Source organism: Puma concolor, chromosome B3 (genome assembly GCF_028749965.1).
Source record: "Puma concolor isolate L17-30 chromosome B3, mPumCon1.1.hap2, whole genome shotgun sequence".
In the NCBI taxonomy this organism is placed as follows: domain Eukaryota; kingdom Metazoa; phylum Chordata; class Mammalia; order Carnivora; family Felidae; genus Puma; species Puma concolor.
This window is the reverse complement of record NC_141672.1, coordinates 43,418,729-43,438,015: the sequence shown is the minus strand read 5'-3', so window position 1 is coordinate 43,438,015 and position 19,287 is coordinate 43,418,729. Positions and strand designations below refer to the sequence as shown.

At 41.3% G+C, this 19,287-nt stretch overlaps 1 protein-coding gene across 2 annotated transcripts in view; it reads right to left on the bottom strand.

Annotated features, from left to right (window-relative positions):
• The window catches only part of ARMH4 (armadillo like helical domain containing 4), a 134,811-nt gene that overhangs the window by 78,205 nt on the left and 37,319 nt on the right, over positions 1–19,287 (bottom strand). For both annotated transcript variants that reach the window (XM_086709656.1, XM_086709655.1), the window contains exon 5: positions 16,391–16,648. In XM_086709656.1, the coding sequence (XP_086565782.1) occupies positions 16,391–16,648 (258 nt within the window). The remainder of the gene's footprint in view (positions 1–16,390; positions 16,649–19,287) is intronic.

Sequence of the window (19,287 nt, the reverse complement as noted above, 5' to 3'; positions counted from 1 at the left end):
AACAAAACAAAACCAATTAAATTAAATTAAATTAAATTTTAAAACGGGGCCCAAACTAGCTAGTCTAAGGATCTAAAGAATTCTGTCTTGAATAGATGGGAGGACCAACCAACTGCAGCTTTAATAAAAGCAGATACTGTAAAATTCTAACTCCTTTTTCAAAAGACCTTCTGGACCCCTTTACGTCCTAAGTGAGGCTTCCTCAACCTCCCAGATAAAAAGTTATATCCACTGGCCCCTTGCTGCTCACAGCGTAGTCCAAAGACCAGCAGCATCGTCATCTCCTGGGAGCTTTGTTGCAGCATCTCGGGTCCCACCCCAGACCTACTGAATCAGAATCCACATTGTAAGGGCGCCTGGGTGGCTCAGTCGGTTAGGCGTCTGACTTCAGCTGATCATGACCTCACCATTCGTGAGATGGAGCCCTGTGTCAGGCTCTGTGCTGACAGCTCAGAGCCTGGAGCCTGCTTCGGATTCTGTGTCTCCCTCTCTCTCTGCCCCTCCTCCACTCATGCTCTGTCTCTCTCTCTCAAAAATAATAAATAAATGTTAAAAAAAAAAAAACCCACATTGTATCAGGATCCCCAAGTAATTTGTATGTATGTTAATGTTCACTGCTTTTTTTTTTTTATGCTCAGCTATGTAAAAATATTAAGACATTCACGGTGTGGAGAAGTTGAATGTGACTTATATGAACTAAGTAGTATGAATTTATATGAACTAAGTAGTATAAAATACTCAATTTTCAAGTTCATATCCTAATGCTACTGCCTTTATGCTAAATGTTCTGAAGGTAGTCATGTTGTGATTTCTTTTTCTTTCCTAACAGCGTTATATAATTATCCTCCATGTTTACCTTACAGGCAAAAATGTGGAAAAAAAGAAACCGAAACCTTACCTATAGCTGGAAAAAATAATATTGGAAAGGTGAAAACTCTAATAATTATTTATGCCGTCTCTAAGGCAGACAATTGCTTTACACTACAGTGGTTAAACAGTTAACGGCGTGTTGGGCAGACCACTGTCGGGGAGGAAAAAAATAGATCAGCAAAGACCTCTAGAAATCCTTGTCAGATTTTTAAAGAGTTCAATTATTATACTCTCAAAAATATCTAGGTTTTCAAATGTCTTTTTGGTAGTGGACTCCCTCTTCTCAAAAACATCGTATTAGTAATTTCCAACATATAAAAGCTCTGTGAGGAGGGAGGCAGGAAAGGATTGGAACCCATGGGCCTTTATTTCAGCAGACCTCTTGCCCTTTGCTGTCTGTTGAAATCAACCTAACATTTAAGATCTCATATAAATGAGCTTTTGCTTCATTTTGCACACGTATACTTACTCATGTAATGTTACAAAACTTCTAGGCACTAAGCGTTACTATGCCCTTTTTTAGAGTTAGGAAAACCAAGGCTCAGAGAAGTTAAAAACTCATCCAGGGTCAATAGTGATTAAACAAAGGCTTAAATTCAGGATTTCCTGACTCCAAATTCTAGCTTCTCCACTGCCAAGCATTAGTGTTATTTCTAATGCTTTCCATGGTTCCTCCTGGTCGAGATTACTCTTTCACCCTTTGGTACACTTGGAGCATTTTTTTCCCACAGAATATATCATATCCTGCCTCACACTACAGATTTTTCTTCCCGATGAATCACATGCTTCTGGAAAGCAGACACTATTCTGCTCATCACTAATGACCTAGCAATAATTTATAAATAGCAAACCGTTTTCTGGGGATTGTCTTTGAAGGAGGAGAATTACACACAGAAGCAGACCCCTGAAAACGCAAAGGGCTCACCAAGCTGCTTTTGCTTCAGCTAAGCCACATTTATCACTGCCATGACCATCTGGCCCATGGGGTCATGTGACCAATTCTCACCAACAGAATCTGAGTGAAAGAAAAGTAAGTCCATTCCAAGCTAAAGAGTTCCCAGCCCGCTTCCCCAAGTTCTCTCTTCTTCCTGCCTTCTGGCTAGATACAGAGGATCCAGTGAAGCTGCTTAGGCCCAAAAAAGATGTGGAGACACATGATGGAAGTATAATTGAGTGACTATGGGAACTGTGAGAAGAGCAAGTAATAAATCTATTGTGGTTAGTCACTGAGATGGGAATTGTTTGTTACAGCAACTGGCCCTCCCTGACAGATACACTCCCACTTATCCAATGTCCACCATTTAGCTCTTTGAGTTAACAACTACTCTTTCACGATATAAATGTTTCCAAACAAATTAGGGTTACAAGGTATTCTTACTTTAGTATGTAAGGGAAAAAAATGTAAACTTTAGAATAAGGAGGAGATTATTGAATATCTTGTAATGGAGTGCTAGAGCCCCTGAAAATTATGTGATTCTATTAGGGCTCTGCACTGGCTTTGGACTATTTTACAAATCTTTAAATCATAGATAGCTCATAGCAATACAAATAATTCTTCTCAAGGGAAAATACTGGAAAAAGTTGGCCTGCATCCCTTTTTTTTTTCCTTTTTAGAGAGAGACAGCACAAGCCAGGGAGGGGCAGAGGGAGAGAGAGGGAGAGAGAGAGATTGAGAGAGAGAGAGAGAGATTGAGAAAGAGAGAGAGAGAGAGAGAGAGAGAGAGAGAGAGAGAGAGAACCACAAGCAGGCTCCACACAGAGAGCAGAGCTCAATGTGGGGCTTGATCCCACAATTGCAAGATCATGCCCTGAGTCAAAATCAAAAGCCAGCCACCTAACAGACTGAGCCACCCAGGCACCCGGCCCTGTATCCATTTCTAAATTCATTTTAACAGACCTTGAGTCCATGTAAATTTGTGACTCTTTGATCTGTGCTTTGAACTGGTTGAGGCATCTGCCTGGTTCCTTTATTAATTAATGAGATTTTAAAAATCTTTGACATTTTCATTTTATATCTCAATGAGAATCATGATTAATCCTAATTTCAAAATGTATCTTTTAACAACTATGAATTATTGATGGTCCTTCAAAAAGTCTTAAAACCAAGGTCTTAGAGAAACAGTGTTTGATACAGTGGAAGGGATTAAGTGACTGAAGCCACTCTGAATCCCAGGGAGGTCCTACGGTGCCATCACCTGAGCTCAGAGGAAGACTGCAAAGTGAGGATGATGACATGGTGACCAGGGAGATGGACGAGGAAAAGCCCACAAGAGTCCTCTGAAAACAAACTCCCGTGCATCATAGTTTTCCCATGGCTTGCCCCCACCCCTTTTCTATTAGTGGGTTAAGTCAATAAGTCGTCTCTGTGGTTTCAATGGCTGAGCGCTGAGTAGTAAGGTCTACTTGGCAATAACTCTTCACCTTAACACTCTGTGAGTGGCCTCCCCTACCTATCTGCTTCCCTGCCTGTGGCAGGGCTCAAAAGCCCAAGGTCTTGGTCCTGCAGGATGTGCAAAACTTTATCAGGCTTGCGATAAACAAACCCAGGTAGTCGTTCACCGGGTGCCTATGGCTGATCTCACATCAGACCTTATGCAGTTGGAAATACCCAACATTACTTTGGGTATTTATCCCCAAGGATCCATCAAATCCATCCTGCTCTGAACAGCTGTTGTCTTCTTTCAAAAGAAGCAGCTTAAAAATCAAATCCCCTTATTTCAGAAATATTTCAGCCCTGCAGGAGAACTTAGAGATGGAAGATGTAAATCAAAATCCCCTCCACTGTGAGCACTCCTTCATTTTAAATTCCTTCCCTGGGTCTTGATAATCTGTATGTTTGTGAAGTTTACTTTAAAGATTCTCCACATGAATTGAAACTGGGACCCCTTGTTGACCATGTATCTATATTTTGTGCCAGGTTCTGTGAAAGAATCTTTTTGTCCAACAGAAAAGCAGAATAGTTCTGAGTTGGAAAGGCAGCACCCTGTGGTTATTAATTCTCAAACGCCAAAATGAAATGAACAAGTTCACCAGCTGACTTCAACCTCCCCTGACCACTAAGCTTGGCTTTGAGGCTTTAGCATCCTTCTTTTATGGTCTCGGTTGGAGACAGGGAAAAACTACCAAATTGCTCCATTTTCTGAAATGCAAAAGTTAAATGCATTCTTTTGCTGATCCAGAGGAAGTAAAACAAATATTGTCTGAGAGACTCCAAATAGTCTGATTCTTAATACAGCGCACCAATAGCATTTGATGAAGTAATTCAACTTAATTTAGCAGCATGTAACTGCAAATCAGGAAATAAGGACACAGTTTCCACCACTTTCGCAATTTTGGTTTAGCACAATTGGAAGCTTTTTAACATCACCTTTGTTCACTCCCTCTGTATTTTTCGAAGAGGGCAATTTATACTTAATTTCTTCCTTTCTGAAAATTTTCCCAATTCTCTCAGTATTTCTTCTTGTTTAATTCTCAGGAGAGCCTACTAGATGTTTTTACATGTTAATAATTCCCCAACTGAGTCTACAAGTGCATTCTGATTACAAAGGATTCAGTTCACAGCACTCTCCTCAGATGTAACGTGCCTTATTAATGTTTTTATTAACTGTAGCTGATGAAGAGATTATCTTCTGGCTTAGTTCCAAGACTCCATCTCTAGCTCTCCAAAGGAAAAGTGACTGCTGAGTTTTCACATAAGAAATTCATTCCTAATGAAAGAAATGTGATTTTTTTTTCTCCTAATTCTCCAATTCAATGAAATTTAATTACAAAAATTCAGATAAGGGCTTCAGCTTCTGTCAAGCATTAAGTCTATTTATTATCTCATACAGATCATTGAATAAATAAAGATGAGTAATTTGGAGCTGAGATATTTGAGTGTAGGTTTCCAGAAGGATCTCTATAATCAACAATCCAAATTTATTTTTAGGGAAACTTTGATACAAGAACCCAATATCTAGGACCTCGTACAGAGCATTAAAGACATGAAAAGAGAACATTTTTTTCAAAGAAGTACCCTAAAGCATTTAAAATACTATTATTATAATTATAATTTTCCTGCAGCCAGAAGCGAGATACAAAAAGACAACCAAGGGGTGCCTGGGTAGCTGAGTGGGTTAAGCATCCAACTCTTTTTTTTTTTTTTTAATTTTTTTTTTCAATGTTTATTTATTTTTGGGACAGAGAGAGACAGAGCATGAACGGGGGAGGGGCAGAGAGAGAGAGGGAGACACAGAATCGGAAACAGGCTCCAGGCTCTGAGCCATCAGCCCAGAGCCTGACGCGGGGCTCGAACTCACGGACCGCGAGATCGTGACCTGGCTGAAGTCGGACGAAGCATCCAACTCTTGATTTCAGCTCAGGTCATGACCTCACAGTTTGTGAGATCAAGACTGGCATCCAGCTCTGTGCTGACAGCACAGAGCCTGCTTAGAACTCTCTCTCTCCCTCTCTCTTTCCCCTTACCCCATTCATGTGCTTTCTCCCTCTCTTCCAAAATAAACTGAAAAAAAAAAAAAAAAAAAAAAGACCATCAGATTCTCTGACTTGGGGAAGCTATGATCCAGTAGCCAAGAGAATCAGGTTCAATTAATTTCTCACTTTCATCTAGCTGATACTATGACTGTTTATATTCTTTGGTAGAAGCTATCAAAGGCCTTATCTCCATCAAGCCACCTAATTCACTATTTGGAAATTTTCTAAATGATAGATCACTGTGGGAATGCAGTCTTCTGATTCTATGTGATTCAGATGCTAAGACAATGAGGTAACTGGCCCAATGTTTCCAAGGTCTGATCAGTTCTACAGTGTAGAATCACTCAAAGTTCATTCTGAAAAAATATTCTAAAATGTTAAATTACTCACCAAAAAAGAAAGAAAGAAAGAAAGAAAGAAAGAAAGAAAGAAAGAAAGAAAGAAAGAAAGAAATGGTAGTTATGTGATATGATGGAGGTGTTAGCTAACAGTATGTTGGTAATCATTTTGCAATATATATCAATACAACACGTTATACACCTTAAACTTACACAATGCTATATGTCAGTGACATCTCACTGAAGCTAGAGAAGTAAAATAAAATGTTAGATTATGTTCCAGAAAACCTGGCCTTCAAAATGCTATCTATGCTCTCTATGGGACCCAAAGGCATGCTATACTTAGTTCATTGCTAAAGGCTTTGTAAATAGATGTAAAAACTACTCTGGAGTAAGTAGAGAGAACAAGAAAAAAGTTATTATCAGATGAAGCTCTACCTGCCATGTGATATTTAAGCTTAATGTCAGTTTTAAGCATTATGGAAAGCCCTCAGTACCTGATCAGTTACCATTTATTCCATGAATCGAGCTAATGCTTTTTCCATTAATTGAGCTGAATTCCATTTTATTTTTTTAAGTTTATTTATTTAGTTTGAGAGGGAGAGAGGGAGAGAGATTATGAGTGGGAGAGGGGCGCAGAGAGAGAGAGAGAGAGAGAGAGAGAGAGAGAGAGAGAGAGAATCCCAAGCAGGCTCCACACTGTCACCACAGAGCCCGAGGAGGGGCTCGGTCTCACAAACCATGAGATCATGACCTGAGTCAAAATCAATAGTCGGACACTTAATCAACTGAAACACCCAGGTGACCTGAGCTTAATTCCATTTGAAAACCACACCTCAGCCCCATATTGCTACTCAGGATAGTTACATATGGGACTACTGTTTAACTGGCCGAGTGCAATAAAGCATGCCCACCCCTCCTCCCAATTGTGCTGGAAAGTTTCAGGCCCAGAATGGTTACCAGCTGGAAGAGCTTTTAAGCAACCCCTTTTAAGCAACCAACAGTACTCAATGCCAAGTGCTAGATGTTGTGAGGCTCTCCAAAAATAATAAGCAAAACGAGACAGTGCAGTGTATAGAAACTGAGCAATACTGACAATAAATGCTGGAGGAGTTTCAGAAAGAAGGGCTCATCATGACTTAGGGTTGCCAGGAAGGCTTCTGCAAGAGCTGCATACAGACAAATGCATGTCTGCAGAAATGCATGTTCTGGTGACAGTGACTACAGCCTGATGAAGGCAGAGGTCAGGAAAAGTGAAGTGGAAAGTAGACCCCAGAGAGATCATGGAGGTCCTTGAATATACCAGTGGTATATAAAAGAGACAAATACATGTTAAGAAATGCCTCCGATCCACAAACTGTTGAATCTCCAAGTTACCTGATCTAAATCTCTGAGTCCTTGTTTTAACATTTACTCCCTCCTTCACTTTCGCCGTGTTGTATTTTTGCTTTGCACCACTAATCCTTTGAATTTCGAAAGTAGCTTTGGCTTCCTGAGGCCAGCTTGAGAGGCTGGCAGTTCTTTGAGATCACACAGAACTTACTACTATATTACCGGAAAGACTCAGCTGGTGCAAAGGTTTTTATTTTAACCACCAAGACTGATTTCCCTTCCGCAACACAGGAATATGCCCAGAGAGGCTTTATGTCTAAGGGAGTCAGCTGCTCTGGACATAGAAAATTGCACACACAGGTAGTCGCCGCTGCCTCTGTACTAGAGAGACAATCTCTACTAACCCTATTTTATGGGTTTCCCCCGCTCATTTTCTCAAAAGAAAACTTAGGAGGAGAAGAAGGGAATGTGCAGTATCCCACAGCTGACTTGCACAAACCGAACTGTGAGTGTGCATACGTGTGTATGTGCATGTGTTAACAATATGAGCTCTGCCTATAACTCTTGGAATTAATGAACTCCTGAAGCCTCAGTTCAGTCTGAGATTGTTGGTGCAAAAACAGCTTTGAAAAATCATTGTCTTAAAAAAAAATGAGCACAATCCACAAAATTATCCCTGCCATCAATCTTTCCCCTTTCCAAACAGCTTAACATTTCCTGTGTTAAAGGAACACAAAAGCTTGACTGTAGTCAATACGCATAACTGCTCTTCAGAAGTGTCATGAACATCAAAATGAAAGAAAGAGACAAGAGTACATTAAATTGTTTTTAGGCCAGCATCTGATTTTCCGTTGGCTTGGCCAGCTCACCTTTCTACTTGGTTCATACGAATTTCTGTTTTGCGGTCCTTGGCAGACATTTGTGAGCACAGTTGGAAAGGGTCAGCGGGAAGGATGTCTATTCGTTTTTATGAATTTAACCTATTTATAACCTTCCTCGTGCTAAAAAGAGGATTTAAGGCTTCTGACAAAAACACCTCCAATACAAAGGGATAAAAATAAGTAAATGGAAACTTCAGGAAATAAGTGTTTTTAAAACCTACGGAAATCATGAGTTTGTTGAATCTTTCACCATAGGCGTGTGGACAGATTTTTCTCCCCTAGAATCCCCAACTAGTACTAATCTGCAAGTAATCAACAGTTCAAATGGAAAGATCTATGAAGAAATCATATCTTGGCCTTGGAAGATGTCCTCCTCTGCAGACCTAATTTCTCTTAGGGGCTCATCCTCGTGAGGCAGAGAGAGGGAGGGATCACAATCTCTATTTTAAACTTGGGCACCAGGGTGCCTTGCCTATGTGAAAAAGGAGGTCCCAAGTCTTCCGCTCCTTCTGTCTAGGAAAAATAAAACAATTCAGTCCTTCCCAAAGGAAGGGCGAATGGCATGACCCTCAAATCCAGAAACGCTGGCTACCAACTCGGGACACAAAGAAACCCCAGGCAACTGGCACGTGCCCACCAAGGAAACTCATATCGGAAGATGCTCAGTCTTCCCAGATGCAGGTGTCTGGGGACAAATGTCTCCAGTGCAGATTTAGGAGTCTGTAATGTGACCAAGGGCTTTCTGGGGAAATTAAAACATAGGTATTGAATTTAAGTTTGATCTCTCTGTCACCGTATAAAGCTGGCTGGTTTTTTTTTTTTTTTTTCCATAAGACACGCTAATACAATACACAAAAGATCACTAAAAGCACTGTAAATCTCTACCAATGGGGATTCTATTCATAGAATATACAAACACTTCTTAAAATCCCCTTTCTCCATTCTCCTGTATGAACAGAAGCCGCCTTACCCCAAGGGAACAACAAGCAGTCGATCAGTATGGGGCAGTTGTCCTCTGGAGTAAGACCCAGGCTTCAGAGTGTTGTACAGCTCTCTAGGTAATTCCAATGTGCAGCCAAGATCCAGAGCCACTGGTCTGGAGGCTTTAGCCAATCTGCCATTCACTTTGCGCTGGTTACATTGGATTAAGGTTTCGCTCCTCCCTCCCCTTCCATACACATACTTACTTATGTTGGCCCTGGCAGCTTCCTGAGCAACCTTTTATTTTATTTTATTTTTTTCCTGAGCAACCTTTTAATCCACAGTTTAACATGTTATACATCAAAATACATAGATGTTTGAAATCTCACAGTTCCCACTACTTGCGTGGAGCATTTTCCCTTGCTGCCATAGCCCATGTTGCACTATATGAGGGGCAGAGCAAAAGAGACAGAGAGAGAGACAGAGAGAGAGACAGAGAGAGAGAGGGAGAGAGAATTCTAAGTAGACTCCACGTTGTCAGTGCAGAGCCGAATGTGGGGCTCACACTCACGGAACCTAAGATCATGACCCAAGCCGCAATCAAGAGTCGGACGCTTAACTGAGCCACTTGCGTGCCCCAAGTGCTGTTTCTATAGGGCCTAACCCCCACACCTTTGCCTACAATTCATTCTACCTTCCCACCAATTCAAAACACATTTGTCCTGTATTCCTCTCTCTTTTATCTTAAAATCATCCTACATCACCTGCTAATGAACCTGATAAATTAATAGTAAAATATAAATGATAATATCCTAATGAGGTACCCTGCCCAGACAGATCTGCATTTTTTTCTAAGGCCTTCTCAAGATACATAATCTCAATCCCAGGTAAGGCTCTAGTATTGAAAAGTAGGCATCACGTAGGGGCGCCTGGGTGGCTCAGTCGGTTGAGCGTCCGACTTCAGCTCAGGTCATGATCTCACGGTTTGTGAGTTCGAGCCCCACATCGGGCTCTGTGCTGACAGCTCAGAGCCTGGAGCCTGCTTCGGATTCTCTGTCTCCCTCTCTCTCTGCCCCTAACCCACTCGCATTCTGTCTCTGTCTCTCTCAAAAACAAATAAACATTAAAAAAAAATTAAAAAAAAAAAAAGAAAAGTAGGCATCATGTCAAGGCAGAAAGGGTGATATAAATTAGGAGATCAGGCAAAGCTCCCTTGAAGTCACACTTCCCAGATGGCTGCTACTCAAAGCAGCCCCTGGTTGTAAGTGATGATTTAGTCCTGCATTGTGGAATTGCTCAGCCACTGACCTCACATCTATGGGACCACTCTCTGGACCCATGCTAAGTTCCCTCTTCATATGTTAGCCTCTCGGTATTCCCACAGCACATAGCACACGTGTAGTAGGTACTCACCAAATGTCTGACAAAAAAATAGATACATGAGAGCCCTTCACTCTTCTGCTTTCCACAAACATCCTTAGGTTATTAACTGAATATTTATCATGATTTTTAAAGACCTCCAGGGGAAAATATTCCACTTCCTAAATCAAAAGCCCGTTCCAATGTTAGATGTAGGCTTTGAAATGAAAGGGAAGGTAGCTATAATACTCCTGCACTTAACTACCTGATGGTTTTGAAAGCACGGTCCATCCAGAACATCAACCAAACTGAAGCGGCCAAAATGATCTCCTGAGGAAGAAAATGGAACAACGCCACCCTCAGGCTCTCATCCAGAACTTATGAATTCGAAACATATTGAAAATGAAGGTATTATTTTAACAAGATTGGTCATGGGATTCTTAGAGGATAGAAGGGACATGGATAGTATCAGCTACAAGGAAGTGAACAGAAAAACACATGAACCCTGGCTGATAGGCCTGGTGACTGACACTCACCTCCACCCATTCCACCAGCCACGTGACCACACTCCCCTTGCAACGACCATTTAGAAATGGGCATGTGACCTAACCCCAGCCAACTGGAGGCAAGAGTTCTACTGGGGGATTCTTGGAAAGCTTCCTGTCTCTGAAGAAAGAAATACGGTGAAAAGATAGCCTCCTGGTTTCCCTGGACAGTGTCTTTTCTCGGTGTGATACGTGAAGCTGTTGCAGCCATCCCAACAGCTGTAAGGAGGCCAGTCCAGGGGCAAAGTCAGCACCCCAAGCAGGACAGTGCAGCAAGGTGGGCAAATTTGGGCCACTGATGACAGCAGAGCTACGGAGTCAACTGACCCAAGAGCTCTGTCTCTGGACTTCTTGTTTTGGAGAAAATACATTTCTTTTTTCTTTAAACCAATTTAAGTTACGGTCCCTGCTACCGATAGCTAAAGGCATCCTGGCAGATACAGAATGCAAAAAGGAAAGAATCCCCAGGTACTAATTGCACCGGAAATGTTTAAACATTATAATGGATATGTCAGGGCACCTGGCTGGCTCAGGTGGTTAAGCGACTGATTCTTGGTTTCGGCTCAGGTCATGACCTCACAGTTTGTGGGATGGAGCCCCAGGTCGGGCTCTTCACTGACAGTGTGGAACCTGCTTGGGATTCTCTCTCTCTCCCTCTTTCTCCTCCTCCCCCGCTCATTCTCTCTCTTTATCTCTCTCACCTCTCTCTCAAAATAAAGAAGTAAACTTTTTAAATAAATATATAAATAAATAAATAAATAAATAAATAAATAAATAAATAAATAAATAAAATGGATATGCTGACACAACTTGGATCATATGGATTTTAAATTTTTTTTAATGTTTATTCATTTTTGAGAGAGAGAGACAGAGCACAAGCAGTGGAGGGGCAGAAAGAGAGGGAGATACAGAATCCGAAGCAGGCTGGTCTGGTCCGACTTCAGCTCAGGTTGTGATCTCAGCGTTCATGAGTTCGAGCCCTGCGTCAGGTTCTATGCTGACAGCTCAGAGCCTGGAGCCTGTTTCAGATTCTGTGTCTTCCTCTCTCTCTGCCCCTCTCCTACTCATGCTCTTTCTCTCTCTCTCTCTCTCTCTCTCTTAAAAATAAGTAAACATTAAAAAAAAATTTTTTTAAGCATAATTGTATGACATACTATAATACATAACAGGATTAGAAGTGGTGTGAGTCATAGTGTCTACTCTGTGCAGGTCCTTGCCAATAAATTTGAAAATGAACTTGTTAGATAAGAGAAGAAATTGTTTCTGCATATGGGGTGCCTGGGTGGCTCAGTCGGTTAAGCATCCGATTTCGGCTCAGGTCATGATCTCACAGTCCGTGAGTTTGAGCTCTGCGTTGGGCTCTGTGATGACAGCTGGGAGCCTGGAGCCTGCTTCCCATTCTGTGTCTCCCTCTCTCTCTGCCCCTCCCCTGCTTGTACTGTGTGTGTCTCTCTCTCAAAAATAAATAAACATTTAAAAAAAAAAGAACTTCCTATATACCAATCAATTGATCCACCTCTGCTATAACAGGGGATTTTCACTCCTAATTCTATCTCAGTGACATACAGTTCATTCCACTCACACCTCCCAACAGCAAGAGCAAGAAGCTGAGCTCTCTCCCTCCAAAGCTTTAGAGGTGATGTGTATGTGACAATGCAGAAAACAGAAGTTCCGAGAATTTGAGGCCATGAATCTACTGCTTTGCCTTAGAAAGTCATCTAAGTTTTCTGCTCATGTTACTTCACAGGAAATGAAATTATAATCTATTCAAAGAGTTTGTGTTATTTTTAGCCAATCCCAGCTACCCACTTCAATCTGTTCATTTTTAAAGGTTTATATGGGTTTTAGCATTTGCTTTGGAACACCATTCATATTGTAAAATAGGATGTGATAATCTATAAATAAAATAACCCGCCTGAAAGCAAAAATGAAGAAGGTCAACTAGAATAGTATTATATTAAATAGAATTCTTTTTTTTTTCTTTTTTATAAATTTTTTTTTTCAACGTTTATTTATTTTTGGGACAGAGAGAGACAGAGCATGAACGGGGGAGGGGCAGAGAGAGAGGGAGACACAGAATCAGAAACAGGCTCCAGGCTCTGAGCCATCAGCCCAGAGCCCGACGCGGGGCTCGAACTCACGGACCGCAAGATCGTGACCTGGCTGAAGTCGGACGCTTAACCGACTGCGCCACCCAGGCGCCCCTAAATAGAATTCTTTTTAAAAGGTCTCAATTTTTGCATTTTTAAAATTTGTTTGATGTTGATTTTTTTTTTTTAATTTTTTTTTTCAACGTTTATTTATTTTTGGGACAGAGAGAGACAGAGCATGAACGGGGGAGGGGCAGAGAGAGAGGGAGACACAGAATTGGAAACAGGCTCCAGGCTCTGAGCCATCAGCCCAGAGCCCGACGCGGGGCTCGAACTCACGGACCGCGAGATCGTGACCTGGCTGAAGTCGGGCGCTCAACCGACTGCGCCACCCAGGCGCCCCTGATGTTGATTTATTTTTGAGAGAGAGAGCGAATGAGCAGAGGAGGGGCAATGAGACACACACACACACACACACACACACACACACACACACACACACACAGAATCCAAAGCAGGCTCCAGGCTCCAAGCTCTCAGAACAGAGCTGGACACAGGGCTCACACCCATGAACCGTGAGATCATGACCCGAGCCGAGTTGGACGCTTAACTGCCTGAGCCACTCAGGCGCCCCTCAATTTTTGCATATTTAATGATTCATGAAGAAAAAACTATACTTAAGTTTACAAGATTCACACTCTGACTAGAGCTGCCCTGCAGTTCTACTTTCTAAAATGATGCTTTCCATGAAACGCTTACTGAAATCTGTGTTAGTTTCATATTTAGTGGCTCAAAACAACACAAATTTATTATCTGAGAGTTCTGCAGGTCAGAAGTTTGAAATAGGTCTTGAGGGCCTAAAACCAAGGTGTCAACATGGTTATATTCTAGAGGTTCAAGGGGAGAATTCATCTCCTGGTCTTTCCGAGCTTCTGGAGGCTGCTGGCATCCCTTGGCTCATGACCACATCACTCTTACCTCTGCCTCTCTCATCACATCTCTTTCTCTGCCTCTGACTCTCCTACCTCCCCCTTATAAAGGCATTTGTGATTATACTGGGCCTCCTCAGATGATCCAGAATAACCTCCCCATCTCAAGATCCTTAACTTAATCATCAGCAAAGTCCTTTTGGCCATGTAAGGTAACAAATTCACAAGCTCCAGAGATCAGGACATAGACATCTTTAGGGAGTCACCATGCTACCTACCACAAAAGTCCATCACAGAAGGTTTTCCAAATCCAAATAGAGGTTTTCCTCTGTTTCATCTGACCTGAGTATACTTAGAAAACTGTATGCATTAATGTTGACCAGAAGCTAGTACTGGTTATGAGTGCCTAGGAGATACTCCTGTCACTCCAAGAAAAAGCTGATGAGCAAATAAAAGTTTAGTCCCAGACACTACTCAAACACAGTCTTCCCACGGTGGAAAGAAAAAAAACAAAACAAAACAAAACAAAACAAAACAAAACAAAACAAAACAGCTTGGAATATGTGTTCCTTGTTTGGGTTCCCAGGAAACTCAGTCCTAAAAACATGTGGATACAATGAATTTATCGGGAAAGCAAGTGACAATAAAAGGTAAGAGACATCTAGGGAAATGGCAAATTATTATTTTTAACAAAAAAAACTGATATATTAAAAAAAAATTCCCTGTGGGAATCACTTTTAAAACCATAACAAATCACTAAACTGGTATCACTAATTTAAGAAAACTTAGCTGTGCATCAGGCTGGAATAAGGAGGCAAGACAGGAGGACAACAGGGCCCCCTTCAGTATTTCTGCTTTGCCCTGTTATAACCTACTTTTACTATAGAACTCACCCTCCCCACGTTGAAACCTTTATGAAATGAGTTCCGTTCTAATCCAAAAAAGGCACTATTCTTGTTTTTCTCTGTGTCCCCAGTGCCATGCAAAGTACCAGGAACAGAGTAGATGCTCAGTCAGGTTTGTTGGATGAACTAATTAACCAAATGGAAAGAACAGTGCATCAAAGAAAAGCATTCCTCCTTTGCCTGCAAACCTTCAAAACTTTACAAGTCAAATTTGAGCTTTAAAAAAAGACAGAGAGAGCTTATTTTAAACTACACACCCATGCAATAAACTGACACAGCAATTTTCCAGCTCTACACGTATTTTAGTGCACTCACCCTTTCTCACCACCAATCTAAAAAAGAGAGTTTTCATGGGAGGGGAGAACGATCTTTAAGAAATTATATGCATGGGCATCTGGGTGGCTCCATCGGTTAAGCACCCAGCTCTTGATTTCGGCTGAGGTCATGATCTCACGGTTCGTAAGACTGAGCCCTACATCGAATCCCTGCTTGGGATTCTTGCTCTCCCTCTTTCTCGGCGCGCCCCTCCCCCCAAAATAAATAAATATTTAAATTTTTTATTTGTTTATGTTTTTATTTTTGAAAGAGAGAGACAGAGCACAAGCAGGGAAGGGGCAGAGAGAGAGAGAGAGGGAGACAAAGAATCCAAAGCAGGCTCCAGGCTCTGAGCTGTTGACACAGAGCCCGATGCAGGGCTTGAACCCACGAACCGTGAGATCATGACCTGAACCTAAGATGGATGCCCAACTGACTGAGCCACCCAGGTGCCCCAGTAAATAAATATTTAAAAAAGAAATCATATGCAATAGGATTCTAAATTGGACATTTCAACTGAGGCACCAAAATACACTAGTATGATATTCCTGAGCAAAGCTCCAGGCCAACATCCACATTTTCAATGAAATCGCCAAACACCAGTTCTGTGACTTTTCAACCTAACCTCAGCTACACTTGAAGGTTACAAACGGGGCTGGCTGTTAAAGACCAAGAAAATTTTAGAGAGGGTTCTTCTTTGGAGAAGAGGTCACCTTACCTCAAGTCACGAGAGTAAGGCCTCAAGGAATCACCCAGAGCTTATAGCATCTCTCCAGAAAAAGCCAAGAGGAGACAGACAGGGGAGCTTCCCTGCTGACCGGGAAGACAGTGTCAGCCGGGAGGTGAGCCTGCATTCACAGAGCCTCTCATTGATAATTTGGGCTGTACCCAAGAGACAGCGACCACATGGGTGTCCAGACGCTGGCTGCTGAACGGAGACTGTCTGACAACGGAATGCAGCCATAAGAATACAGCAAAGTGACAAGCCTGTGAAAGCTCACGCAGAAGTGGGGGAGGAATTTCCGCTAGGCACCAAATTCTACAGGGACAGAAGGTAACCCCACGTATTTGTTTTCTGACTTCAGACCATTCACGCTGTTTGTTCAGCACGCTGGTTACTCACATCCCTCCCCATTTGGAAGTCCTCCCAAAACCTATAGCTGTCTTCCAGCTGGGAAGGAAAGAAATGGAACTCCCTCCAAAAATTAGGTAACTGTGCTCTTAGTGGAGACTGTTTGGAGCCTGGCTATTTAACAGCACTAAATATAAACCTATAAAAAGAAAGTGATAACTTTTTCTGAAATGAACCACCCATAAACATAACCAGAAAATCCATTCTGCCCCATAATCGATGCCAAGAAAGCAAGCTGCCACCTTAGAAAAATAAAAGAAGGACAGGGAGTTGGAAAAGGGAAACACACATGCCTCTTACCCAGGCCCTGATTCTGCTGCTCCCACTCGATGGCGTCTGGCACCTGGTAGGTGGCTCCCTCCAAAGGGCCCAGGTTTCCTTGTTCTAAACCAGGCTCCTGAGACGTGACGCCAGGGAGAGTAAACCCCAGCAGCTCAGCATCACCATCCAAGCTCTCATCCAGGGGCTCTGCATCTTTATCTTCTTCATCTTCCTCCTCATCTTCTTCTTCTTCATCTTCCTCCTCCTCATCCTCTTCATCCTCATCTTCTTCTCCCTCTAGAAAAAAAGAAACCAACAAGAAACATAAAGGAATACAGTAAGTGCCTACATATGAATTTTTTGAAATGACCCAAACACTACAAAATAATTGTGCATGACCTTTTAAAACAAATTTTAGGAGCGCCTGGGTGGCTCAGTCAGTTAAGCGCCTGACTCTTGAATTCAGCTCAGGTCATGATCCCAGGGTTGCAGGATCAAGCCCTGTGTTGGGCTCCATGCTGAGCGTAGAATCTGCTTAAGATTCTCCTTCTCTCTCTCTCTCTTTCTTTCTTTCTCTCTCTCTCTCTCTCTCCCTCCCTCCTCCTCTCTTCCCTCCCCTCCTGACTGCATGTTCTCTTTCTAAAATAATAATAATAATGATGTTGATAATAATAATACAAATTTTATAGCTAAAGTTGGGCGATGTGAGCACCGCAGGATTATGTGCTCACCATATACCTATGTTTTAAACTTTCAAAATCACAGCTATGTCAGATAATTGTTATGCAGCATGTTTACTTAGAGTCAAAGTTCAGGTAATATAAATATTTATTGGTCATATTTACATGTACAAAGGTACGGAATATCCCTTCCCTGTTTTCTGGAGGTCATTAAAGATTTCCCCATTAGGTTAATATCTAAAATATATAAAAAATTTATATAACTCAACACCAAAAAGACAAATAATCCAGTTAAAAAATGGGCAGAAAACCTGAATAGACATTTTCCCAAAGAAGACATACGGATGGTCAACAGACACATGAAAAGATGCTCAACATCACTCATCATCAGGGAAGTGCAAATAAAAATACAATGAGATATCACCTTACACCTGTGAGAATGGCTAGAATCAAAAAAACATTAAATAAAAATGTTGTTGAAGATGTGAAGAAAAAATAAGCCTGTGCACTGTTGGTGGGAATGCAAATTGCTGCAGCCACTGTGGAAAAAAGTAAGTAGATGCCTCAAAAAGTTAAAAATATAAATACCGTATGATCCAGTGATTCCACTACTGGATATTTACCCAAAGAAAACAAAGACACTAATTCAAAAAGATTTATGCACCCTTATGTTTATTGCAGCATTATTTACAATAGCAAAGATACGGAAACATCTATCCATGGATAGAAGAATGGATAAAGAAGATGTGGGGTGTATATACACACACACACACACACTATGGAATATTTGTCATAAAAAAGAATGAGACCTTGCCATTTGTAATAACATGGATGGACCTAAGGGGTATTATGCCAGCAGACACAATGAAGTAAGTCAGCAGAGAAAGACAAATACCATATGATTTCACTTATATGTGGAATCTAAAAACTAAAACAAATGAATAAACAAACAAACTTAAAGCAGAAACAGACCCATAAATACAGACAACAAACTGATAGTGGTCAGAAGGAAAAAGGATGGGAAGTAGGCAAAAGGGGTGAAAGGGAATGGAAGACAGAAGCTTCCAGTTATGGAATGAATAAGTCACAAGGATAAAAGGTGCAGCAGAAGAAACACAGTCGATGGTATGTAATAGTGTAGTATGGTGACAGGTGATAGCTGCACTTGTAGTGAACTCAGCACAACATATAAACTTGTCACATCACTATGTTGTACACCTAAAACTAATGTAACATTGTGTGTCAACCAGACTCCAATTAAAGAGAAAAGCTTTGCCCATTAGAAAAGTATACCAAAATACTAACAGGATTTAAAGGGAATGTCCCAATCCTTTTATATCTTATAATACTAAACAAAAGAATTCATTACTTTGGCACAATTTTCCTTTTACTCTTCTTCTCCATCAGTGAGTAGAATTCACAACATGTTAAGTGAGAGGTATATATACCACTCCTGGCTCCTGTTGGAGGAGTGACCCAAGGAGCTGGAAACAATTACATCAATTATTCTCATTCCAACTTTAAAGGAGATTAGGAAATAGGATATTGATCAAAGACAGTCAGAAAAGCACCACTTGAAAAAAAAAATCATTGTGGTTACCATCATCATAAGAGTTAAATTCACAATTTGTCACATTCAATGCTTCAAGAGGAGTAGGTTTAGGAAACATAAGATCCCGAATTTTACTTTGTTTCACCAATTTTAATTTCCTAAGAATACTCTGAGGCCCACCCTCACCATGGATGCACCCCTGAAGTCCCTGAAGCTTCACTGAAGGCCTTCCCCTTGATCTCTTCTCTTGGCTCTCGACATGGCAGTTATGCAACAGGGAACTCTCCCGGGATGGTGGAGAAGGGAAGAGGGAAGATTAGAGCCACCCAGGAATTCTGAGCTCTCTTTTTCTGCTTCTAGACAATTTTCTCCATGCACATTCCTTTTCACCTATCATTTACAGGGTTTTTTTTTTAACTTTTAAAAAACATTACACCTAATCTTTTTCATTCTTATATATCCCTTATCTTTGTAGGACTTAATACCTCTCACTATTTCAAAAATTGAATAACTATTTATCAAGCACCTAGTTCCAGGCACTAGGAATAAAGCAATAATGTCTCTGCCTTCACGGAGCTGATACGCACTCAAGGGGATACATAGCAAACACATACATAATACAACATTACACTCTGATTAAAACTGCAAAGAAGGGGTGTCTGGGTGACTCAGTCAGTTGAGCATCCGACTCTTGATTTTGGCTC